General features: G+C 38.5%; 1 protein-coding gene across 1 annotated transcript; it reads left to right on the forward strand.

Moving 5' to 3' along the window:
- The first annotated feature begins 585 nt into the window (after window positions 1-585).
- Window positions 586-27,366, forward strand: LOC108014903 (uncharacterized). Its single transcript, XM_070998638.1, has 4 exons — window positions 586-945; window positions 21,994-22,531; window positions 22,579-22,907; window positions 26,673-27,366. The coding sequence occupies exons 1-4, from the start codon at window positions 586-588 to the stop codon at window positions 27,132-27,134; spliced, it is 1,689 nt and encodes a 562-aa protein (XP_070854739.1). The 3' UTR covers window positions 27,135-27,366.
- The last annotated feature ends 24 nt before the right edge of the window (window positions 27,367-27,390 follow it).

Consider the following 27,390-nt stretch of genomic DNA (forward strand, 5'->3'; position numbering starts at 1 on the left):
GAAAATATTTGTTTATTTAACTTGGGCTTTAAAACTTAATGGTATTGCTCATTAATTTTATAGTTTTGTTGAGCTGCTTTTACCTATTTTACTAGGTTTAAATATTAGCAATTTAAAATACAGTGATCATACAATTTTTGTAGGTGTGAAAGGTTCTTCACATACTTGGCAGATACACCAAGTCACGCACTACTGAGACTTGCAATTAAACATTTTAGAAACTATAGTTATCCACCCCCGTTAACGACGCCCCTGGCTGGGCGGGCAACACCCACCCGCAGCCAGATGACAGCTTAATCGCCCAAAAAATCAAGCCAAGCGAAGACGTTGTCCTCTCCGAACTCAAGAATTCCTGCTGGCTGCCATGTGTCGCCTCTGCCATCATCTTTGCCGCTGTGGGAAACTAACTCCCCGGAACCCCCGGAACCCCCGGAAAACCCGAAAACCGAAAACCCCCTTTATGCGAGGCAGACTCCAACGAGGCGAAAATGTACAAATTGTTGTGATTTATTTTAACAGATTTTTTGTTAACCCAAAAGGAGCGAACGGGGGTGGATGGAAGCATTTGCTACTCTATTGATGAATATGCTGGTGGGTCACTCACATGTGACAGGGGCGGCGACGGAAGGGGGTTTCAGGGGGCTGGAGAGCCCGGCGCGTGACAATGCGCCAATGTGTGGTCAAGTGCGCACGACTGAGCCGAGGGAGCCCCAAAGGAGGCTCCATCAATTTGTCCCCAGATGGAGGATTGCAGGACTGGAGGTGTGGAGATGTGGAGGTGTGGAGGCGGGGACCCAGAAGGGGCTGGAGCAAAAGTTAACGTTAACAGGTTTAACCAGGCTAAGGACAAGTGTGGAGACAGTGGCCAGAACAGCTGGTGGAGAGCGGGGATGGGGTGTCCCAGACCTGTGTGGTGTGGATGATGATGGCGCACCCTCATCATTAGTGAGAAATGCTTGAGTTTTAACTGGAAGACTTAGATGAACACGTGTCCCTCAGCGAGTGTGTGTTCGTGGTACCGCCTTTGATGGACCCTTAGGGGGTTATTTATTCAAAAGTATTTTATTACATTTACATATATTACATATTTACGTATGTGTATTAAATATCTGCTTACAATTTTGATTGAAGTCCAGAATACTTAGAAATATATATACAATTCTATTAAAGTTTCTTATTTAAAGTTTTATATGCTTCCTCTCAGATTTTTTCGACACCTCCCTTAACCAGGTCCAATGGATTTCCCACAACCCTCTTGAGTACGACCATGAATGCGGTAAAGATTCCTTTGGTTAGATTTGCCAACCAAGGACTTCACTTTCATGTGAACAGCATTGTAACAAAATGTTTAGCACATCTGATATCCCATCGCTTTTGTTTTATAGAACGGTGCTTCAGTGAAGTTTTCCCGACTGGGAGTGGGTTTTCCTTGCCTAAAAGGCTTTATCTTATGGTTATTTGTGCTGGTTGGATTACTAGCCAGTCGAGCTTTTGAGTTACCTTCAAAGCAATTTTCTATTATGATTTAAACATCATGAATTTAAATTCTAAACCATAAGCTTGAATTTAAGGTTTAGAGAAAAAGCGACTTATCAATAATGAATTACTAATATGTTAACGTTAACTAATCCAATTTAATAGGATGATAGTACGATAATCGAATTAGCTTTTTCTGCTGGAATTAAGTGTGAATTTATGGATAATCAAATTATTACTAATTCGTCGCTGATTTTTTTTACCCTGAAAATCGTACTTAAATCCTGTTAACTTTTTTAGTGTAACTTTCCATCAAGGGCGGTTATTAAGGTAAAATAATAAAATTTGTGTAACTTTTTTCTAGGCCGAAATGCCAATTAGCGTGTCCATCTGGAGTTGGTAGCCTCTTATCCTGGAGCTCCCCACTTACCTTCTTCACACTTTCCATCCCCCCTTGCTGGTTACAATTGGCGTGGTTTTCCTTATTTAGGCTAAACAAACGATGCCCCGGGATTAGGTTCCTTTCTGGGGTATCTATGTCAGCATTAGCTAATTCTATAAAGCTGCTCCAGCCCCCATGCCGTCCGTCTCCACTTTATGAAATATTGCGGAACACTTTTTCGCATTCCGGCTTCCCGCGGAAGGATGGGGAGATGTCAGCTCTGGTTCTCTGACGGAGATGCTGCACATCGATGGTGGCACGTACTTTGGTTAGCATTTCAGCTCAGCTGCGGCGACAGGGCGACAATTTAATTTATTTGGCCGCTTTACTGGGGGCGCCGGAATCGGGGCTGAGTGGTGGGCGTGGCTGGAAGTCAGCGAATTTACGATTGACATTTGCGTTTAACCTACTTATGCTGATTTGATGGCAGCTCATAAATAAAATTTAAACCAATTGCTGGACGCGGGACCTAGACCTCTTAGATCATTTCCGCCGAATTCCCACCCCAACTCATCAATCGCAGCTGCTATCAATGTGGGCCATCATCTGGCCCCATCATCCTAATCATCATCCCACTCTATTATTACCCTCCACGAGCTGCTCGTAATTGAACTCTTAGTGAGCCAAGCAATTTGGATTTTTAGTGCAAGTACCAGCAAAGACAAATATTTAAAGTCCTTAATAGACATAGAGAGAAAATATCAAGATATTAAATTTATGTATTATATTGATGAGAAGTCTAATAAGCTATGGATGACAAAGAAACTTCTGCAAAGGTTTAGTTACTTTCAGTATTTTTAGTATAAGCATAACAAAATAAATTTTAAAGCCTGTAATCTGATATATATCCCATTATTTGTAATACGCCATAAAACCTAATGCGTTATTTTCAAATAAATAATTTGTTATATTTAAATTTCATGAATTTCTTGGTTCTACAAATAGTTTGTGATGACATTTCTTTCCGTGCACTTATCCAGTTCATCCCGTCCAACTGCTCGACAAATTTTTGTCGTCGGTGTCAAATGACGCAGAAAGTCGGCGCAACGCCTAGAAATTAAAACGTGAAATGAGTCGTAAGAAAAACAATGAAAACTCCCAGAAATGGGAACGAGAAGCGGAAAGTCGACTGAAAGTTTTTCGATTGTCTTGGGAGTGTCCCGCTGGAAGATGGGTTATGGGGGTACCAAGAGAAGAGGCTGGGGCTTGCAGGCGGGTGAAAGGTTAGGAGTTCGGCTAAATGTGTCACTGGGGTGCAATTTGAAAATGAAATTCTACGTATTCTTTTTCACTTTTGATTTTTTATTCCCATTTCCATTGCGTTTGTGTAACGCTCTGTTGGCAGATGACCTTGAGGAGGCGGGGTGGCTGGGCCGCAGGGAGTTGGTGGGATGTCCTTGGTGGAGATAGTTTTTAAACTTTCGTAACCTTTCATGTACATGCCGAGAAAGTTAATTTGATTTTTTCCAATAGGATTTTACCATAAACTTTTTGCCGGAGGGCTACAGTGCGTTTCATGGCCTTAAACTGCGATCTACTGTTATAACTATACATGTTTTCCATATATATGAGAAGTTCCACCTTATATAAAAACAGTCCCTTATTAAAAACTCCCTCCACATTCAATTAAAATAACCTTAATGCGATTATTAAATATGTAATTAAAATTACTCTTAACGACTGCCTGAGCGTATGCGAAATGTGATGACTGACCCTTTGAATATTTAAAATACACCCATTTTATTACAATATCTCACTCGGCAACATAATCTGTTCATAAATATAATATTTTTTAAATTTCGCAGCCGGCGAGCCCTGAGCCCCTGACCTTGGCCCAACGAAACCCCCAAAGACGCTTTAAAACCACCAGCTCCCAATACTTTTTGCAGTTTTTGTGCCGCTTTTATGCACTGGCCGGATCCAGTAAATGGTTTGAAATTTGACATACTTATGCGCAAACAATTCAAATAAAGACCGTAGTCGAACAAAAGAGCAGTGGGAAAGGTTGCGAGGAGTTTTTGTCCCGTTTCTTTGGGGTGTCAGCAGCACATCCCAGGGGTTAAAGGGATGGCACGGATGGGGATTCGGTGGGATTGGATTGGATACGGGGCCAAAAGGTCGGCAACCCGCTCACGACTAAAGCCCAATTCAATAACTCAGGCAGAAGGGAGTCGCAGATCCTGCTGGAGGCTGGCCTCGGCTCGCTTTGCTTTGGTTTGGCTCCTCTGGTTTAATGTGCATGTGCATATCGAGAACTGAGGCAAACAAATATTTATAAATGCTCCGATAGAACAGATAACTGTATTTTTATATCCACACACATCGCCCTCTGGATACGTATATCTCGATGGATATATATTGGCGCTCACTTTGCCGGGCCGAAAGAATTTCGAGATTCGATTCGATGCGATTCACATCTCGTGGAAGTTGAGTCGTCGATGGGTCGACGCTTTCATTCATTCATTCAATGGCACCGAAACAACAACAGTAGCAACATCCACATGGGCAACAACAACAGGAGTTACACTTTTATTGCTGGCATGGAGCATATGAAAGCCGCTCCAACAAGCCCATTCCCCGCCAGAAAAACACACCCACAACCCTTTAATGCCTTTTTTCGCCAAATACTCTAAACGAGGTTTGGGCAACCATATATTATGGAAGTTCAGGGATATAAGCCTACAGATATTGATCAGTTCTTGTCTGCTTTTAGGACCTTAACCTTTATTTTCGATATCTGTCTATCTATATTAATATACATTCTTCTTCATAACTCTTATTTGCTTTTGAATTTTGGATCAAAACTAACATTTTATAAAATTTTCAATTACATTCTGGTAAGGAACTGCATAAATTGCTATTATCCTTATAATTGTAAAAGGCATTCAAAGTGAATATATTTATTAACTCAATTTAAATAGAGTGCTTTTGATATATTTTCAATATTTTAAAATAGAATAAATCATAAAAATATAATAAACTCCACACTTTTTTCACTGAATAATCGATAAATGCTTATCGAATTTTCCAAGGACATTTACTATTCGATCTGCCGTATTATCCACTTCTCCCGTTTCCTGGTTATTTCGTTTTTGCTGTTTTATTTCTGCTGCCAACCCAAACGAAAAGAGCGCAAAGGCGGCAGAAAAAGGGGAGCGAGGGGGGCGAGGAAAAAGGGATTGCTTGCTGCGCGCAGGAAAGAAATATATATTTTTCCGATATTTTAACATGAATTTTGCATATTGTTAATTTTGCCTTTCAACTGAAAACGTAGCGCAAACAGTGGGGTGTGGGGAGGGGGAAATGGGCGGGGGGGAGGGGAGGAAACGGAAGTGGGAGTGCGCTTTTATAGCATTTAGCTTCCGCTTCCGAATACGTGTGTGTGCGAGTGTGCGAGTGTGCTTGTGTGTGACTAAGCGAATGTGCCCATTGTGTGTGTGCGTAATATTTATTTGACAAGCGCATTGAGTTTGATTTTTGCTCTTAAGTATGCGAAAAGGAGGAAATGGAATGGAAAACTAGAAAGTCATTTTCCACCTGTTGCTTTCTCCAACTCACCGCTTTTCAGGTGGTAAATAACACTCCCCCCCGACACCCAGCATCCACAACCAAAAACATTATTTACCCGGCCACAGGCGAGTTTAAATTAAACATTAATTGAAGAAAAAGTACGCTTTTTCACTTAACACGAAAGCACCATTGAAAAACTGTCGATTTTCAGTGCAAACACTCGAAATGACCAGCAGCTGGCTTCAAACACGCTTCGAGCTATGGTTATTATGTGTGCTTTCCCATCAGTTGTTGAGCGCAAGAGTGTTAAATAATATATGCATCAAAATCAACATATGCAATGTTAAATCTGGCCGTGCTTGCGGCCGTAGAATAACTTGAACTGCCAGTCAGGATTTAAGTGGTCAAGATTTAAACGAAATGCTCCAAAAGTGCGGCAATTTGAGGCAGGTTGCAACATAAATTCATGTAATAGCAATAGTCACTTTTAAATGGGAAATACAATTTAATTGAGCAATTAAAGTGGATTAATGAGTGAAGCGTTGAATTCAATTTATTGCTCGTTTTTGTTATTTATTAAAATCATTTTAAAATAAAGCGCGGAGTAAATCTTAATTGAATGGGTAAAAAGTTCGAAATTAATGAGCTGAGACAAAAAGTAACAACCTTTTTAAGAGTAAATTAAGGTTCTTTAACCCATGACTCTAAAAAATTAAAATATGATTTGAGTTTAACCGGAAACTAAAAAGATTGCGATTCTATTTTAGCAAACAAGTACTTAGAATGTAATATAATAATGTAGTAGCTCGCTTGAAAGCCCAATTAAGATGACAAAGGGAGCCAGAAGTAAGGAAACATAATAATAATTTAATAACTGATTCCGGCTGCATGTTGCTGCTTGTTTTCGAGATCGCTGTCATAAGTTAACCCCAGTTTGTGTGCAGACATATAGTACATGCATTTATGTGTCTGCAATCTATTAGTTGTTTGCATTTGAAATTTGTCCGCTTGCCATTTGGCCTCATGCACATTTGGCAAAACACTTAACTTTAACCTTAACCTTTGCAGTTTCTTCGTAGAGTTATGCATATTTCATGTGTTGCTGCCTCGGCTTATGAGCAACCTCAAAGCCGGAGCCATGTTGCTGCTGCAGCTACAACGACTACCTAATGCCAGTGCAGCAGCAACAACCACTATCGAATTGACTAATGGCCTTGACTGGAGGTGGGTCTTAGTGGGTTAGGAGGGCTGGGAGTGGGGTTCCAACGGGCGGAAACAGCAGCTGCATGCCCTGATAAACATTTGTTTAACATGACCATTAAGACAAGTCAAACTGCAAACGCACACGGGGCACACTCACACACTCACACACACCAGCTCTCCGATGGAGACACTCTCCCATGCAAATGGCGCAATATGGCATAGGACATGCAATATGCCACATATATGTATACACACACTACTCACACGCCCAAATACCAGCACACACACTAATAAGTAACAAACAACAGACACGATTACAACCAAATGACACAGAAAATCACTCCTGGGCGTTATGTAGATGCTCATTGCATTCAGCCCGCTTCGCTTCGGTTCCATTCCATTCCGTTCAGTTCAGTTCGGTTCGCCTGGGTCCGTTCCTGCCACGCCCCTCCAACGTTCGGTTCATATGAAAGTAAATTAGCTTAGTGCCTCTTGATGCACGGAAAAAATTTGTTCTTATTAAAAACACAAATTCTGTTGATACTTATTATTATAAAACTAATAAATAAATAAATTTTCCCTTCCATATTCAGGATTCTAGAACTCCACAGCAAAAATGTACCTTAAGTCCACCATCCCCTATTCGGAAATTTTATTTGTCGAAGGACCTGCTTGGGAACCTAACATGAAATACAATGACCTTTTTATCCATTATGGTGTAATATGCACCGGGCAATCGAGCTGTTGTGCCGTCCGCTGTTGTACACTGTACGTGTTGCGGCATAGCTTTTCCCTATGTTATCAGCCGCTGTTCTAGTCTTATCTATGTCCTACAAAGAAACAGTGTTTGCTGCCTAAGGTGTAAAAGTTTAAAGCGATTGCACAGAGCTTGTAAAATCTTACATTTTACAGCTTTCGGAGTTCGTATCAATAAAAAGTCAGTGGTTAAAGATAATTTTATTGCAATGGTAGTCAGTGGCAAATCCAGAAATTGGTTGTGGGGTTAGCTCGAGTGGTGGATCTATCTCCTATATCCCCTCGTGAATCAGCGCATAATGGTAGTTATGACTTTCTTCAACAAATCCAGTCAGATAGTCGAAATTCAAGCAAGTGTCATACTGCCAGAAGCGTTTAAGAAAATTGTTATTTCTTGAAACAGATTAGTTTATAATAGTGATTCCTTTTTTCCAGTGTTTTTCGGCTGACTTCTGGCAGCTATTTATGTGCAATCTGCGCCCCTTCCATCAGAACTCATGCATGCTCCATAGGCTGGTGCGTGTCTGCAGTCCACAAAATACGCCGTGCCACAATTCCAATGGACGGCAAAAGCACAGCCGACTGACTTAGTGACTCTCCATATCCTCCGTAACCTCCACATCCTCCCGGCCCTCCTGGCTTCCTTTATGGGCTCGGTCCAGCCGATATGGCTTAAATCGACATAAATGCGGTCATTGGGGGGCCATGGCGAGCATTTCGCTTTCGATTTGTTTATAGCTGCGTTTAATAAATTGCAAATGAACTTGGAGCCTCACTTCATCTCACCACCCACCCCCTGAAGTGGATTTCTCTATGATAACCCATCGAACTAGGGGCATTTGCATTGTTTCTGGGCTTAATGTTTGATATAAAGGGGGTTTGCTGAGTCTCTGAACAATCAAGAGGAAATGGTAAAGAAAAATTATGGGAAAATGTTGGTTGAGAAATGAAAGTTCTGCAAAAACGTACTCCTGTTTTGGGATAGACACTTTATTGGTGGTATTTCTATAATGGTGGTTAAATCTACTGTCCAATTTTTGTTCGTTTATAACTTTAAAATACTTCACTTTTTTCATACTTTTGACATATATATGAAATATGAAAACTTTTCTTATTCATTTATTTATCAGCCTACACCAAATTCACTCTATTTAGAAACCAATTATTGACAGAGCCATAAGGATCGGCCTGCGCTATTAGTTTCCACCCAAGTACACTCCTCTGAAATAATTACATAAGGCTATTTTCAGGATGAAAAAATCACCAGTTTATTGATCGGTTTTTCCTATTCTTTCTCAAGCTTGCCAATGTTTATATTGCTCGGCGCTCGATGGCCCTCTCTATTAGTTTTTGTGAGTGTTTGTATGAGCTCCAAGAAATATGAGTGCCCCGTGGCTGGTCGAGCGGCTGCTCCAAGTTGCAGCCTCCCAGTTCCTCCCGCCTTAACCCTCTCGCGTCCCCTGTGCCCCAGCTGCCCCCGCAGTGAGTCATAAAAATAGTGCAAAATAGCAAATGCTACAAACGCCAACGAACCAAAAATGAAATGGCTTAAGCTTTCCAAAGCGTCGCCGATGGTACACACTGTTCCTGCCCCCTCCGAATCCCTTTCTCCTTCCGATTCCCAGCTTTCTCCCACCCTGATCCCTTTTCCCTTTGCAGTTGTTGCTGCTGCTGCTCAAATATAAATGCATTTGCGCCCGACCACAAAATGTGTTCAGCCGGAAATTGTACGTGGAGAGGCTGCACTGCTCAAAATTCCCTCAATTGTTCTTCATACAAATTTCAAAAAATTCTGTTTTAAAAAATTTTTATTTTTAAAGTTATAATTTGAACTATCTAAGATTTGTTATTACCTTTGTTATAATTTTTTACGGAACTTTGTGTACAAAAATAATAATTCCCACTTCTAATTCCCAAGTGTTTGATATACATTTATTAGTTATATGTTGTGTGTGATAGGCTTACAAATTTAAAATGGTTGTGTTGGGGAAACAGTAGTTTCGAAACAAAAGAATCACAGTTCTATGATAGGAGATGTAATCTTTATTTTTATTCAAATATGTTCGCCAGACCCACATGACGTATGAGTGATTTTCAAACAAATTCCAAATAGTAAAGGATTTATTCCACATACTACTTTACAATATAGTGTTAAATGTATGCAGGTTTATAGAAATAGTTCAATCACAAATCAGCTGAATTTATTTCAGTGAGCAACACTCTTTGGCAGCGGATGGGTAAGCGAAACCCCTTCATTTTGTGGGAAAAAGTGGGGTTAAGCGTGGTTTGAGTGGGTTAAGATCCGCTTGGCCCTGCTCCGGCAACCATATGTTCCATTAGCTTTTTTTAAGCGCCTATTGCCACTGCTGAAATTTTAACAGATTTTCTCCTCCTGTTCCGCTGCTGTTTTGAACATTGCGGTTGAAATTTTCGCCAACCGACAACACGAGTCAAAAAAATCGAAATAGCAACTAGCGTGCGGCTTTTAGATAAGAGACTAGCTTATGGAGCTTCAAATACTCTGACACAAAAGATTGTTTCCATGGCAGCTAAAAAGTTTTTATTAAATATTAAAATGAGCAAGTTTAAAACGTGTGTAATTCCTTGTTAAGAACAGCTTGGTTTTTTATGTAAAATTAAAAAAGATGTCCAAAGCAGCTGGTGTATAAGTCAAATCTTATATCATTTAATATAAAAAGAAGTCCCTGGGTCTGGCGAACAATCAAAATACCATTTGAAAGGGAATCATAGTGTGATCGGCTTTTGGGGACTAGAGTCCTAAACTGGGCAATAGCGGCGCCTTTTGCTTATTTGCGTCGATTTGCGGGGGCAAACGATGGGGGCAAATGGGTCTGCATTTTGGGTCTGCGGTCCGAAGGGGGTGCCGAGTTCTTCGTAGCTGTTTTGTGGACTCGTTAACATCGTCATTGCCGTCAGCTGCACCTGCACCTGCACCTGCCTGACTCTGCAGTTTCGTCCTGTTTCGTCCTGCCACACGATGCCGTGTCATGGAATTCTGAGCTGAGGACGCGTCAAAGTGCAAATGAGCTCAACGATGTCTGCTTTCACTCCCCCCGAGCTCCAGCGCTCCTCTCAGAGGATATTTCCAGCAGGACGAAGGAGCAGAGACTCAGGGCAAACACAATAAATGCATTCATGCAATATGCATCAGGTAATCTCGTTGCTTTTAATCGTTGTTTGACATCAAAATTACAATTTTCTTAAGACGCTCAACCCATCCATATGGCATTTGTATGGAAAAGATATTCACTCAATGGCAGATGTTTGCTTAAGCCCTGCTTTTGTGGGGGCTAAAAAACAGGCAGCGTCTTAAGAAAGTTTCTGGCCATTCGCAAACAGCAATTTCTAAGGCACAAAAGAATCTGTGTGCCAACGCATCTTTGCAATCTTTTATTCAATGGGAAAATTGACGCCGCAATGGTTTTGGCTTGTGGAAAATTCCAGAGTTCGTCCATCTCAACTTCCTCAAAAGGGCCGGAATATTTGGCATGTTACAGCTGCAAGCTAAATTTATTATAGTGATTTTATGAAAATGAAATGGTCAAAATAACATCTCAAGATTATACAAATCAGAAGTAAGAGTTTAAGTACAAAGTGGTACGTATTAAATGGATTAATAAAGTACATTGACAGCCCTAAGCGAAAATTGTTCTGTTGTTGAAGGGAATACAGTTTTTTCAAATCAATTAAGGCAATAAGTACCAAGTAGGAAATACCAACTAAAACCATTTTCAATACAAAGAACGTTTATCTCTTTGTTTAAAGATAGATTTGAATATAATCCACTGCGCGGGCGATTTTTTCAATTAAATAACTTTTATTTATAAATTATTTATTCGCCAGGCTAACAGACTGATCTCCCCGGTGAGTTGTCAAGCCGTCGGGGAATTAGCCTCCAGTTCGGTGTCCACTTGGACCTTCTATTGATGCCCCGACACGTTCCAACAATCGCTCACTTTGACGGCTGCCCATTGTTTGGAGTTCTTCCCCCGCTGTTGTTCACTTTTTAGTTTTTCCTTGCTACTTTCGGATTTTTCTCGTTTTGTTTGTTTCGCCCGTCGCTTTTCCCTAGTTTTTCATACTCTATAACAATAGTGGAAGCTGGGAAATTGGGGTTTTCTGTTGGGGCCAAAGGACTTATTGAATGGTGCTCTGCTGCCCTTCATTGTGGTCAATACTAAAGGCTGTCGATGGGGCATCTTGGGTCGAGTAGCTTTTTTGAGTTTTCCCCGAACTATGAAGTGTTTGAGCCTAAACGATAAGGCGATTTGGGACATTTAAGCTTGTTTGCATATTATTTGTGCGCATTTTTGGAAAATGCTCGAGGAGAAAAACAGCAAACAGAATCTGAGAACAAATCAATTAGAGCTAGGGCTGAACAAATCCAATGTCGAATAAAGTATCGATTAGGAAATACATCAAATGTTTTTCAGAAAAACTATAAACTATATAAAGTTAATCTAGCTAAGCTACCTTTATCATTAAAAAAGTGTAGTGTAAGGATTTGGAAATTAAGTTAAAAGGAAGTATCTACACTCAGGGAAAAACAGCGTGCTAAGATCAAGTTCAAACAGCCTTGATTTAAGAACGATTTCATGCTTACCAGTAAAGAACGATGTGCATTGAGCACATTTTCAATTTAAATATCTAATAATTCCCAACTGTATATTCTGAAAGTGATCTGTATATACGTCGAATAAATTACGCAAAGGTAATTTCAAGACGTAAGTAAACTCAAAATATTAATATTATAGATATATCTGTCTCGCTTATTTCAGTTTCCATATACTAATTTCTCTTACTAGCATATATTTTAAACCTAATTTAAATTTACAATATATGTATATAAATTTAAGAACTAAACGTCTTTAAATCATTCCTTCAATTTTCTTACTTTATTATTAAATCGATCTTTGATTTTAGTACAAATATGACTAGATTTAAGAATTATTCATAATTGATTGTAGACAGAAAGGTTCTGAAACCTAGAATTTTCGGTCTTGCAAATTGGTGCTTGAAAGCTGCTTTTTCTTTTCGGGTTCTGTATTTTTCTTGCTTGGCGAAGTTTTGTCACCGAAAATACTTGATTCAATCACGAAATATTGAATCTTTTCTCTGAGTGTATCATTTAATTTTTTAGTTAAAAACAAGTTAGACCTACGTCGTTGTACATCAATAAATATCAGAAATTAAACGGAAATATTTAAGTTACATAACTTTTTAATTAGCAAATCCCCTCTCGATATCATTAAAAAGCCGAAATTTATAGCCCTTTTTTCTATGGCTCAGCTTCCAAGTTTCTAAAAGGGTACACTACTTGTCGATCACTTTTGATGCCAAAGAGTTTCTTGTTTACTTATTTGTCATTGTCTTATTGAGCAGAAGTCTCAGATGTGTTCTGGGGATGGGCAGCTGGAACAGAGCCTCATGCATTCAGGTGAAACAGTTTTGCAATTTCACGCGACCCCAGGCATTGTCCCTGTCTCTGTCCCACACAGTTGACTTAACCGTATAGGCCATCTCTTTCTGTTTTCGGGGAGATCCAACAGCGTCAGCAGTTGGCTGGAAGACAAATGGAAAGCCTTTGCTTGCTTGGCTACTGGTGGCAGCAATTAAAAGATTTTCATGCTGCTTCAGCTGCTTTCGTTTTCCGTACTCCTCCATCCATCCAATCCTCGTAAACCCCCTCCCATGGCCCACCGCCCACTACCCCTTTCTTTCTATGGACCCACCCACCCTGGGCACACTAAAATTTTTTGCTCTTGTCTCCATTTAGTCACTGTTAGTTTCAACTTTAAGGGTCATTTGTCTTTTTGGAAACTTTTCGTCTCACTTTGTTTCGCCAAGTTGCCATGTCATTGTGACGGGACGGGGAGAACCCTCTGTCTCGCTATGGTCAGTTTTTCGGGTTTGTGAATATTTATGTTTTGCCTGCGAGTAGTAGTGGATATTTTCAAATTTATAGGGTTCCGAACAAGCCGCAGGCCTGGTTTTATACACTTTCGGATATGTGCCTCCTATGGGACATTCAACGCAAAAAGGGATAATACTGCAGGCTGTGGTTATTTACCATTGCAGTTTTGAAGTTTATTTGCCAGTAAGTTTGATTTTATGGATACGGTTATATTTTAAGTTATATTAGCACGGTACTTTAAAGTGTTACAAAACCTGGTAGCGGATATTATAATTATTAACATATTCATCCAAATAATAAAACTGATTTAAATTGTAATTTGTATTTACTGCTGCATGCATATATACCATTTTAAGTTATTGGTTTACAGAGCAAATAAGATGATACATGCTTTAATACGAAATGAAACATATTTAAAATAAAGTGCTAAAGGAATAAGAGTTTTAAATGATTCTTCTTTTTTAACACCTGAATTTCGACTTTATTAATTAAATATTTTGTTATACTTTAATACAGCGCTGCACATTATTTTATTTCAAGTGCTATACATTTTTAAAATATTGCTTTACAATTTTTAACCTAAATGTCGCAAGTGTTTTTCAAGCATCTTCAAGTTTATTTTTTTGTTGTAAATATTTAATCTAAATTGCTTGGCTGGTGCCACAAAATACCAATTAATTGTTAAATTATAACCACAAAGGTATGTCATTGACGATAAATAGATCAATTAATAATAATGTTTGTTTGTTTTGAATGTTCTGAGGCAATTTTTCAATTGCAGTTTGGGCCCTTGAGCCGAAATTATTAAACCGCACGTGCTGTGAGAGGTGACTAGGGTATGGGAAGTCCTACACCTGCACTTTAGCACTTGGGCACTTGGGTCATCCGCAGAGTGCAGTGAACCACAAAAATGGCACATGACCTCGTACTCTGCACTCACACGAGTGCATTGTGTCTGTGCATGAACCGCAATAAACAATATGAATTTATATGCGCTCGGAAACATTTTAATTAATCACTGGAGGGCATCAATTGCATTTTGTATGCTAATAATTTGCGCCATAAATATTCCATAACCCTTTGGTCGCCTCTCCAATCAGCATCTAAAAATCCCGCCTCGCGGATATCATAAAGGCCTCATGTACTATTCGATTTCTTTTTACCATCCCTTCCCCCTTTTTTGGTGCGCATTTTAAAATGAATTGATATTCAATTAAGCTAAAAATTTTCCTCTCCCATGGTTTTGACATACAAAACACACACACAACCAGTAGAATGCAGCAAATAATAAATATTTATTTAGGTTTGCAGTTCATATTTTATACTATTGATGCTGTTGCGTTTGTTGTTGATTTTTTGTAAACTGCACAGCAGAAAAAGTAAAGCAAACATTGACGGAAGCGGAAAATGCTTTCGCCCTGAGCTATGACAAATTTAAAGTGTTTTAAAAAAGGGGGTTTCACTGTGGACGGCAGTTCACGTAGTGACGAAGCGAACCAGAAGAGTGTGCGAAGGCGACTACTATATATATATATATAATAGTCCGATTGTAACGAGTGATACACCAATCGAAAGGTATCGAAAGGTATTGCATACAAAGACTTTAAGAAAACCAATTGGTTTTTTGGGGTCGATGGGGATAAGGTGCCCAGTTTATCAGCCTAGTTATATTTTCACATACGCGTCGAATGAAACCTTATCTGTTGATATGCGACACTCCAATCCAAAGTTATTCCAAAACCAAGATTTAGGGGGACTTTTCAAAATGAAACAATTACGTTGTTTTATCTTCCTGAAAATTTAATATGGTGTTACACCGCTGCATATAAGAAACTTTAGCTTTGCCACTTTTGGAAAAAACAGCTAGTTTAGCGGGAAATTCGCTATAAAAAGAAAAATCTGTCGTTATACTCGTATATGACGTTGAAAATTACGCAATTTGTCTAAATACCTCAGTTTGACAAGCATAGTCAAGAGTTAATCAAAAAAAATGTTTCTTAGCTTTTATTCTTATTGATCAAAAACGGCTCTAACGATTTCTGTTCAGACTGTATATCTCTTCAGATTCTTCAACTTTTGACATAAGTAGTAGGGAAAGACGGGTTCTGGGACAATTAGCATATTAATGGCCCCCGCCCCCTTACTGATTAGCATATTAATGACCCCCGCCACTCACTAATTAACATATTAATGGCCCCGCCCCTTCATTAATGTATGCGGGTTCTGGGACAATTATCATAATCCATAAATTATCTGATTTTAAAAGGTTTAGATGTCATAAAAATGTCACGATCATATCCATAAAGAGTATACTAAATTGCCCCCCAACACAATTGCCTCATTATCAGCAATTAATATTCAGCAGGTGTTGCTGTACACGGGAGAAACGTCGCACACTTTCCCCACATCCCCATGTGACAATATTGATCATGTATCCTTTTCCTCATTATCAGCAATTAATATTCAGAAGGTGTTGCTGTGCACGTGAGAAAGGTCGCAAACCCAAAACATCTAAAGCTGGTTGGTTGCCTTAGAGGGACATGTCCGATCAAGTTGGGGAATAACGCTTCCTATGATTGTAAAACTAATTTAGAAATCAAAAGAACCCCAATAAAATAAATCCCACAAGTTAACGATTCTCAGATGTCGAATATTTTCAAACAGACATTTTTTTTTCGCCCCAGAATGTTTAACTGGTAAATTTTTTCAAGATCTCTCCTTTCTACAAACGGGTCATAAACATATCATAAAAGGGATTCAAGCAAGAGCTACCCGAACATGCGCACCTGTCTATTACCTGACCGGAATAAAAGGGACACATGCACAAGTCTGAAGGCGCACGCCCATTGACAAAATCATGGCTGAGTGCTAGCTCAAATACGTTCCCACAATAGGGGTTGAAATCACGACCGCGCAACAACTCGCAAGTAGCCGACATATCTCAGTCAAGGAAATATTTTCCATTCTCCGTACCTGTAATTTTAACTCGAAATAAAATGTCAGAAGTTTATTTTGTACCATAATAATACATTTATTCATTTGTTTTCGTATTGCGAACATTTTTTTTATTTATAAAAATTAATTTTCTGCTTTGATTCCGGCGATTTGCATAGAAGAAGCAGGCGCACGTTTCCGACGTCATTTCTGGATTACAAAATGTAAAGTGTTCACCACAATTCGTAGTTTTGAGGTCATGTCAACCTCGGTTCATGAACATAGTTTTTGTGTTTAGAAGGTATTGAAAATGCTGACCAATTATCTCTCCTTTAAATTGTTCAATAAATTGGTCAATTTCCTCATGAGACTTAATTTGGTTATTTTGTTTTCTTGCACATCTTTACACAGCTAGTCTCAACTTTAAAATGATGTATAACAATTATCTTATTGTTTTGGAGCTACTTTTAAAAAATGTCAAAATAATGGATGCATTGTTTAGAGCACAAACCCCGCCCTTAAGGTGTGTTTCACAATAGGGAAACCGGTTTCCTTTAAACCTGTTTAATGACGGACAGCCCATTTCCTCGATATTAATGAGCTGACGACTCCCAAAAAACTTCTGTAGAAATCGTTTCTTTTCCACACCTTTACAAATAATTTGTTTTCCGCTTGTAATTGTCCTTAGATACTTTCGAGTATGTGGAAAACTGTTCTCTCCATCGTTCCAAAAAATTTTGTGATGTGTATTGGTTAACCAAATTGCAGTCTTTCGAGATTTTGTATTTAGCAAAGTAAAATCATATGGTGGTTCTATTAAAATACTATTATTCAAGTATGGATCTTTTTCGAATACAATTCCAATTTCCTTTAGAATAAATTATTATTATTATCAAAGAAACCTTGAACATCAATCGAAACAGTATCTTTCAACATTTTTCTAATGTTAAACAACTCGTTGTACTAGTCCGTTTAGTGGGTTATATTCAACTAAACGGTCTTGTATGAGGAGACAGTAAGCTTGGGTATTTTCATGACTTGGTGTCTTTAGCTCTATTGAAATTCTCACATCGATAGGACCAATTTTTACTGATTCATTTTGATATGAAAGATCAACCACAATAATAGGGGTCTTCAATTTAAATTCATTTGGGGTCAAAAATGGTTGTGATTCACGATTATAGTAACTAGATTGAAATCTTGTATACATTTCATATAGGTGAGCATACTAATTCTTACTAAAATCAACATTCAGATTATTATGGATATGACTCAGAATTCAAGTGAACTCTCAAGTTTGATAAGTTATTTGTGATAAGTTCTCCATTTAGTGTAAATCCAATTATGGCAAATTTTGGTTTTTCGCGGTTAGCCGACAATTTCACATTTCAGCTGTTTTGACTCCCATACCCCAATTTGGGGTTAACATATAAATCCCAACTCTGGAATGCGATTGGTAGGTTTACACAACTTTTAATAATATCGTACATCTTAATTTTTGTAAAATCGCTCAGAGTTACATGGGGAATTTTCCAGATTTTATTCGTAATTTCCAGTTTAAAAGTTTGTTCATTTCTGGTTTGTTCAAGATTCACCAAGATTCTTAGTTAGCATCAACACTAGTTCGTGTTTACAATTTAACAAAACTTTTTTATAATCCTCAGCCAATCCCAACAAATTTTTTAATGGTACAGAAAAATTTTAAGTGGGGATCACGTAGAAATTTCGTCTTCACTGCTCCATCCAGAATTGTATAGGTATTGACTTTGAAGATTATCCAGAGATATACAATTTTTTAGGGTAGTAGTCATACCGACATAGACTTGACACGTTGGACTCGTTGTATTTAGTTGTTACCTAGCAGTATTTTGATGGTTACTTTCTTTTTAGTCTTGTTTTTGGATGGTTACTTTTTGTATAGTACCTGTACAGTACTTGATTTTGGATGGTTACTATCTGTATAGTATATGTAAAGTACTTGGTTTTAGATGGTAACTAAATGTTAACAAGTATTATGAGTCGCTATAGTCTCTTATTAAGAACTATCAAAGTACACAAGTTAAAGTTTCTAAGACGTGTTAGCCAAACACACTTGCAGTGAACTATCATTACCTGACCGTCATCAAAGTCACATGCCCAAGACCCAAGGACATTGAATATATATTTTATATATTCTATTATTGTAAACATATTTAATTAAATTCATAATTAATTATATTTTATGTATATTTGTATATAATTAATTTTCTTACTGCATCCCTCTGTAAGAAACATGTCGGTTATTAATCTTCGTTCCAAACGCAGATTTTCGCTTGGTTCCCATAGATAGATGTAGAATAGTTCTCACAATGTAATCTTTCTCAGGTGTTGAATTATTTTTAAAGCACTCATTTGTTCCATCCCATAATAATTTTGTAACATATTTCGAAAGCATCATTAGCTAGCATAGGAGCGTCTTTCAATTTAATTTCTGATTTAAGTTTATGATAGAGGTGTTGGGTTCTGGTAATATCGTTTTTTGCTGTCAACTATTTTTCTAGTTCTAGTTTTCTAATTCAATTCTATTTGTATACTATTTGTATGAGTAAGGCATCATTGTCAAAGATTCTGAATAAGTTTAATAATCTCTTTAATTACAATACTGATTAGCTGGTTACTATCTATTTAGTAGATGTATACAAGTTGTTTAGTATCTGGTTTCTATATGTTTAGTAGATGTATACAAGTTGTTTACTAGATGTATACAAGTTGTTTACTAGATGTATACAAGTTGTTTACTAGATGTATACAAGTTGTTTACTAGCTGTTTAGTATCTGGTTTATATATGTTTAGTATCTGTTTACTTGATGTTTACTAATTATTATTAGCTGGTTACTAGTTGTTATTAACGTCTACGAGCTTTTATAGTCTTTTGTTAAGAATGATCAAAAATTCTTGATCACTAGACGACTTTCGATGTGAAGTAAAAACTTACACTCTGATTTTCAATGTGTTTGCTATGTACGTATGAAAGAATGCAAAGCCAAAATAGCTCAAGATTGATATATAAATCTTAGAGGAACATGTCCGATTATGTTGGGGAAAGATGTATCCTGTAATTGTAAAACTAATTAAGAAATAAATTGTTCACAAGTTGTCTAAAAGCTGTGTAGAAGCTGCTTTGATAAACAATTTTGATTCATAATTACAGATATTAAGAATATATAATAATATCATCCACTTTAACTAGTATATAGTTAAAATAAAACATTTCCATTTTTTATGTTCTTTCATCTTATGTAGGTATAACAAATGTAATCTTAACTACGATAGCTAGCCTTACATCCCATAACTATAGTTATTAGCTACAATAAAATGTCTAGAAAGAACAAAATATATGAATGTCAAAAAACGATTTAAAACTAACTATAATTGGGAAAGTAATTGAAATCGCTCCGGCGTAATACAGTAAAAAACAAAAAACACTGTGATTATACCATTTTCGATCACCATAACAAATGTGTATACCCACACCTAAATGACCAATTGTATCCTTTGTCCAAAAATGGGTGTGACCATTAAGCAAACCACCCATTGCTAACCGTACCATTACCCCAGAGTCAAGTTGGTTACCTACAATAAACATAGGTGGTGGTGTAAAGGATTGCTAAAATGCCTCGACGCAGGCGCAAATGTCATAAAAAAATTATCATAAAAATATAATTAGGAAAGTATTTTTTATTTGCGAACCATTTATAACTGTTACCAACAACACAAATAGTTATGTTTCAAAGGATTTGCTTAAATGCCTCGACGCAGGCGCAAAGGTCAAGGTATTGGAAAAAAATTTAAGGAATAATATCCCTTCATAAAAGAGGTCATAAAATATATAATTAGGAAAGTATTTTTTATTTGCGAACAATTTATAAATGTTACCAACAACACAAATAGTTGTTACAAAGGATTGCCAAAATACCTTGATGCAGGCGCAAAGGTCAAGGTAATGGAAAAATTCATGGAATATTGTCCCTTGACCAAAGACGAAAATTTCTTCTATTTGGATAATAAAAAAATATATATATTAATTCAATACTTTGATTTTTCCATCCATATCCCTTCATAAAAGAGGTCATAAAATATATAATTAGGAAAGTATTTTTTATTTGCGAACAATTTATAAATGTTACCAACAACACAAATAGTTGTTACAAAGGATTGCCAAAATACCTTGATGCAGGCGCAAAGGTCAAGGTAATGGAAAAATTCATGGAATATTGTCCCTTGACCAAAGACGAAAATTTCTTCTATTTGGATAATAAAAAAATATATATATTAATTCAATACTTTGATTTTTCCATCAAAATGCTTGATAAATCTAGTTGTTGGATATTCTCTAACTAATTGAGTAATATGTTTTCATGTGCCTATTTAATTTACCAAAAACAGTATTAGTCTTCTCTCATAAAATTGATCTTTTGGATCCTTCTAATTCCCCACCGGTGAAATATATGTTCCTCATATTTAATAATGATGGTTTGTCATAGATGGGTACTTGTAATTCATATTTAAGATATTTACATCCTTCTCTAACTAATATCCTTTTATCCATCATGTAAACAGGTTTAAATTTGTATTGCTCGCTTCAATCCCTAGCCACACCCACCACTGTAACAGATTTGACTTTTCCAATGGCTGCCCCAGCTACCTAAACTGTACATTTCTTTTGATTTTCTCTTTTCCTTTCTAAGCAATATACAACATTTTTAAACTGGTTCTGACCTCCCTCTTTAATGGCAACCTCTACTTTATTTTCGTTATATTTCTGATCTTTTCTTAACAGTAGGTTGTTAAACTTTTATCATTTAATGGGATTATTAAGCACCCGAAATCCCAGATGTTAACTCATATCATGTAACTAGCAGAATATAGTAAAAGATATCAGACTAAAAAGACTAGATTTACCTACAATTCAATTTACCATCTACAATCCCTGGAGAAGAGTTTAGTATTTGCAGTTTAATTTTCAAATTTATTGATTTCACATATTCTCGCTGGTGAATACCAATTTTTAACAAATGGCTCCATACCATTCAGACACTGGTTTACAACCTCATAGAACTGACTCTCAAGGTATCTGTAATGCACAATATATTTCTGTCTCTTTTCTTCTAATCAATATTAAATAATTTCAAAAACTGGTTTTGGAGTTCATTTTATTCTTAGAATTAAATTATTAAAAATTATTAAGCCAACAGAGATAATAATGTTTTTGTGATAGTATCCCATGAATAATACATAATTCTTATTTGTATATTTTCAAAATTATTTATTTTAGAAAATTATTCATTAATCACATTCAAATAATATTCATAATATATCTTACAATTTATTAAATTTATCAATAGAGTTTTATTAATATTAATGATATTGCATCATATCTATTTTTAAGATTAAATATTAAGATAGGGTCGTCCTCGCGAGACATAGCGCTGACCAACTCACATTGGTCTGCCTCACCATCAAATTTAAGACATTCTAAGTCTGATATAGAATCCCTTATACGAAAAATCATCTCCTTAACTTCCACCAAGCGCCATTTCAGGATGTCCAACTCTTCTATAGTATCATAAAAGATACTACCGAATTTCCGTCGCGACTCTTTGGAAACCTTTAAAATTTCCTTGAAGATTCCTATCTCAACCAACAAATCTTCATTTATTTTAAAGTCACAGTGGTTGATTTGCTTGTTGATTTCAGTCATCTTTTGTCTTTCGATTCAAATTTTGTACTGCTGCCAATCAGTCAAACTCGACAGCAACGGTAACCTCGACGGTATCCGGCACTTCAGCAGCGCACAATCAATCGACTAATGCTGAGGAAGAGGACGACGATCCCATACATACCTTTCTTAACATGGAGAGTTACTTTGAAAAAGAACTGATTACGCTAATCCAGCAGGAGGACATGATCTACAACTACGGCAACGTGAACTATCGCAATGTCAAGCTCAAGATGGAGGTTTGGGAGGAAATCGCCAGAAAGCTGAAGAAGTCGGTTAAACAGTGTCGGCTGAAGTGGAAGCCTCTAAGGGACCAATATGCACGAGAGCACAAGCGACTAAGGACACTGATGCACATAGAGGCCACTTCGCGTTGGAAGCACTATGACTCGCTCAGTTTTCTGCAAAAGTACATGAAACAAATCTTCATTTATTTTAAAGTCACAGTGGTTGATTTGCTTGTTGATTTCAGTCATCTTTTGTCTTTCGATTCAAATTTTGTACTGCTGCCAATCAGTCAAACTCGACAGCAACGGTAACCTCGACGGTATCCGGCACTTCAGCAGCGCACAATCAATCGACTAATGCTGAGGAAGAGGACGACGATCCCATACATACCTTTCTTAACATGGAGAGTTACTTTGAAAAAGAACTGATTACGCTAATCCAGCAGGAGGACATGATCTACAACTACGGCAACGTGAACTATCGCAATGTCAAGCTCAAGATGGAGGTTTGGGAGGAAATCGCCAGAAAGCTGAAGAAGTCGGTTAAACAGTGTCGGCTGAAGTGGAAGGCTCTAAGGGACCAATATGCACGAGAGCACAAGCGACTAAGGACACTGATGCACATAGAGGCCACTTCGCGTTGGAAGCACTATGACTCGCTCAGTGTTCACGCCAAAAGGGCGTTTAATTTCAGGAGACAGTGTCGAGCGGCAGTTTTATCCAGATTTCTATATCTCGCGCGCTCGCACTGCCGTCCGCTCTCCCTCTCCATCTCTCCCCTAAGTCTCCGCTCTGCTCTGGAGCGCTTAAGTTAAGTTAGGCTTAAGCAGTTCTTGTTTCAAAGTGATACAATAAACATCTACGCACGTCGCGTAAAAACCCCAAAATACTCCCGTGTTTTTTTGGGTACCACTCAATCTTGGGGCTTCAATTATTTCATCGATCAAGCCGCACCGCCCCAACATTTTGGTCCAGTTCGAGCAGGTTTTCAAAATCTTTGGACTTTCCTCTCCTGGAGTTTCCTTTGATTTTGTCCCAGCAGGCTTGAAACACTCCAGATAAGTTCCGCTTACTATAATTGCCGGTCATACAGCCAGTTTTTCGAACCCTATTTCGACTAACTTTCTGTATGATATATTGTCTAAATCCAAAAGAGATTAATCCGACGCAACGGCATTTAATATATGTATTTCAATTCCGTTACTTGTGCCCGACAATATTCCAGTTTCCTTTGCCCACAGTTGCACACTTGAAACAATTCCAGTAAATATTTCAGTGCTACTATTCAACGAAAATATTTGTCAAATATATTTTCAATTCCAATCGTGTGTAAAATATAACTCAGCCGCAGTAAAAAATTCCCGGTCATAAAATTTTTCATTAAGATTTGCACCCTTTATTATACCCGTTACTCGTAGAGTAAAAGGGTATACTAGATTCGTCGGAAAGTATGTAACAGGCAGAAGGAAGCGTTTCCGACCCCACAAAGTATATATATTCTTGATCAGGATCACTAGCCGAGTCGATCTAGCCATGTCCGTCTGTCCGTCTGTCCGTCTGTCCGTCTGTCCGTATGAACGCTGAGATCTCGGAAACTATGAGAGTTACAATACTGGGATTAGGCACGCAGATTCCTGAGATTCCTGCGCAGCGCAAGTTTGTTTCAGCACAGTGCCACGCCCACTCTAACGCCCACAAACCGCCCAAAACTGTGGCTCCTACAGTTTTGATGCTAGAATAAAAATTTTAACTGAAATGTATTGTTCTCATCAATACCTATCGATTGACCCAAAAAAAAGTTTGCCACGCCCACTTTAACGCCCACAAACCGCGAAAACCTGTGACGCCCACAATTTTCATGCTAGATAAAAAATTTTAACCTATCGATTGATCCAAAAAAAAATTTGCCACGCCCACTCTAACGCCCATAACGCTTAAATCTGTATACCGCCGGTAGGTGGCGCATTTTAATCTCGCTTTGCTGCTTGCATATCTCCATATAGCTGAGTAACGGGTATCTGATAGTCGAGGTACTCGACTATAGCGTTCTTCCTTGTTTTTTACTGTGTTCCAGCTGCGTGTGTATATTTACATAAATATTCTAATACAGTCCACTCTAACTACTCTTTCTAATACCGTCCACTCCAACTACTTTTCTCGACCTACAAATACGGCTAAACTATTTCTAAAATTAAAAACAAAGTGACAATATCCACAAATTTACTCCAGAAAATCGTTTGCAATTTAGTTGTGCAGGTGACAAACAAACGCACCGACATACACACATTAGCGAAGTCTTTCCAATTCCCGCAACGTTATTCCGCTATACGCACCCCACATATGTACATATGTACAGTGTACATACATACGTATATCGCCAGTGCACAGTGGGTCAAGAGCTCACAAAAAGTGTTCCTTTCAAACAAACAATATTAAAGTCCTTAATTCCTTACATAAGTCCGACCATCCGATATAATAAATATTTATTGCCTATCCGACAGTGTGACCGTATATATTTACAATCTTAATTGGTTCCTAAATTCCAATTTGATTCCAATCCGTTTCCTTACATCAGAATTAAAATTCTAAATTATTTAACGTCATGGCAACATCAGTAAAATCCGCTTTAACCCGATTTATGGCCACAGCTGACTGTCTGATCCACTTTGAGGCCACTGTGAACGCTCCAGGTGCTCCTACACCAACGTTATCCGCTTGTAAAATCCGTCGCGATCACCTCAATTCCTTGTGGCAAACGGTAAAGGCAGCATACGACTTATGCTCCGACTGCATTATAGCTGCAGGCGAGAGCGCCGCAGACACAAAATCCATACTAAAGTCCAAGTATTACCAAACGTACTCCACTTACGAAATATTTGCCGCGCAGCTGATGGAACAAATCCAAAAGGGCTCCTCCCAAATACCTCAAGCTCCAGTAACTCCGTCCCAAAATTTCACGTCTTATGGCTGTCGGCTCCCTCCTATCGACACAGAGGTTTTCTCTGGCGATTATCTTCGCTGGCCGACTTTCCGGGACCTTTTCACGGCAATATACATAGACAATCCGAGTCTAACGCCCGTTGAAAAATTATTCCACTTAAATTCAAAAACAAGTGGCGAAGCTCATTCCATAGTTTCAAGATCCCCACTCACCAATAATGGCTTTCGCTCAGCCTGGAATAACCTAACTGAGCGTTTCGAAAATAAGCGATTGCAGGTGAACAGTCACCTGAAAACACTTTTCAATGTGCAATCCATAGCACAGGAGTCGGGAGCAGCCTTAAAGGAACTTCAACGCACTTTTCAAGGTTGCTTAACTTCCTTAAAATTTTCCGGTGTTAATATTGAGAATTGGGACCCTATCCTGGTTTATATGTGCTCGACAAAACTACCAAAGCTCACTCTCTCATTATGGGAGCAATCCATCCAAAATAAAGCCGAAATTCCTACGTGGCTTGAGCTTGATGCATATTTGACGGAACGCCATCTAACTCTTGAGGCCGTCGTCCAAAGACACAAATCGAGAGGCAGAATTTCCAAAAATAAATTCCTTCAACACAAGGTTAGTTCCGATAACCAAAGGCTGCGATCTGTGTTCGAAGAAGAACCACCCCGTGCGTATATGTCCACGCTTCCTACAGATGACGGTAGAAGATCGCTTAGCCTATATCCAAAGGAAGCAGTTGTGCTCCAATTGCTTTGCAAGTATCCATCAATTCCGGGATTGCACAAGCGCTCACAACTGTCTCACTTGCCAAGGTCGGCATCACACATTGCTTCATCGAAACAGCGGTCCTACTACTCCGACGATTCCATCCGACCCTCCAAGGCCAGTATCCGCCTCAGTTCCACACATCATTTCGTCCTATTCAACGCAAGTTTCCGTACAAAAAGTTCCTCCTAAGAATACTCCATCCGAATATTGGGTTCCATACCCCGCCTTGGATGGCAGACGTACTCGAGGTATTAAATCCTACCAATGCCGAATCTGCCAAAAGATCCATCCTCTACGGAAGTGCCACCACTTTCTACGGCTAAGCCCCCAGAATCGGCTTCAGGAAGTACAAATCCAGAAGTACTGCTCCAATTGCTTGGCTCACAATCATTCCAAGGACTCCTGCCGCAGTGGTCATCAGTGCCACAAGTGTGGAAAGGCCCACCACACTCTCCTACATACGGACGACCGATCTACACTTCCAACATATTCCTGAGCCTACTATCCTGAGGTTCTTGCTACGGGTGTCCTCGCAAGGGGGGGGAGAATGTTCACGCCAAAAGGGCGTTTAATTTCAGGAGACAGTGTCGAGCGGCAGTTTTATCCAGATTTCTATATCTCGCGCGCTCGCACTGCCGTCCGCTCTCCCTCTCCATCTCTCCCCTAAGTCTCCGCTCTGCTCTGGGCTTAAGCAGTTCTTGTTTCAAAGTGATACAATAAACATCTACGCACGTCGCGTAAAAACCCCAAAATACTCCCGTGTTTTTTTGGGTACCACTCAATCTTGGGGCTTCAATTATTTCATCGATCAAGCCGCACCGCCCCAACACTCAGTTTTCTGCAAAAGTACATGAAACAAAAGACGCTGGATAGCGATGCGCAGCTCAGTATCGAAAACTACATCAATGGGGATGCACATCATGATAATGAGGAGGAAGATGACGAGGACGAGGAGATGGAAACCACAACGGCGGCGGAACAAACTCCTCAGCAGCAAGAGCAGCATGTAATGACTTATGATCACGACGATGGAGAGGATGATGAAATTGGTGCGTTTTTCAAGGCAGTGGCCATGAAGATACGAAATGCTCAGCTGGAGCCGGTGGCTTTCACCGAACTGCAAATTGAAATTCTGCGTGTCATTAACGAGGCATTGAAGAACCACAAGCATCGCTAGTAGCCTCCAGCTACCTAGAGAAGAATAAGAAGCTTGAGCGGACCATCAACGGTTTCAGGGCGATTCATTGTAGATTTTAAGTGTTATTTCGAAAGTGTTTTTCTAATTTCTAGACAAGTTGATACTTTTGTAAAATTTCTTTTAAATTTAAAAGAAATTTTACAAAAGTATCAACTTGTCTAGAAATTAGAAAAACACTTTCGAAATAACACTTAAAATCTACAATGAATCGCCCTGAAACCGTTTTAAATTTAAA

Source organism: Drosophila suzukii, chromosome 2L (assembly GCF_043229965.1).
Source record: "Drosophila suzukii chromosome 2L, CBGP_Dsuzu_IsoJpt1.0, whole genome shotgun sequence".
Taxonomy (NCBI): domain Eukaryota; kingdom Metazoa; phylum Arthropoda; class Insecta; order Diptera; family Drosophilidae; genus Drosophila; species Drosophila suzukii.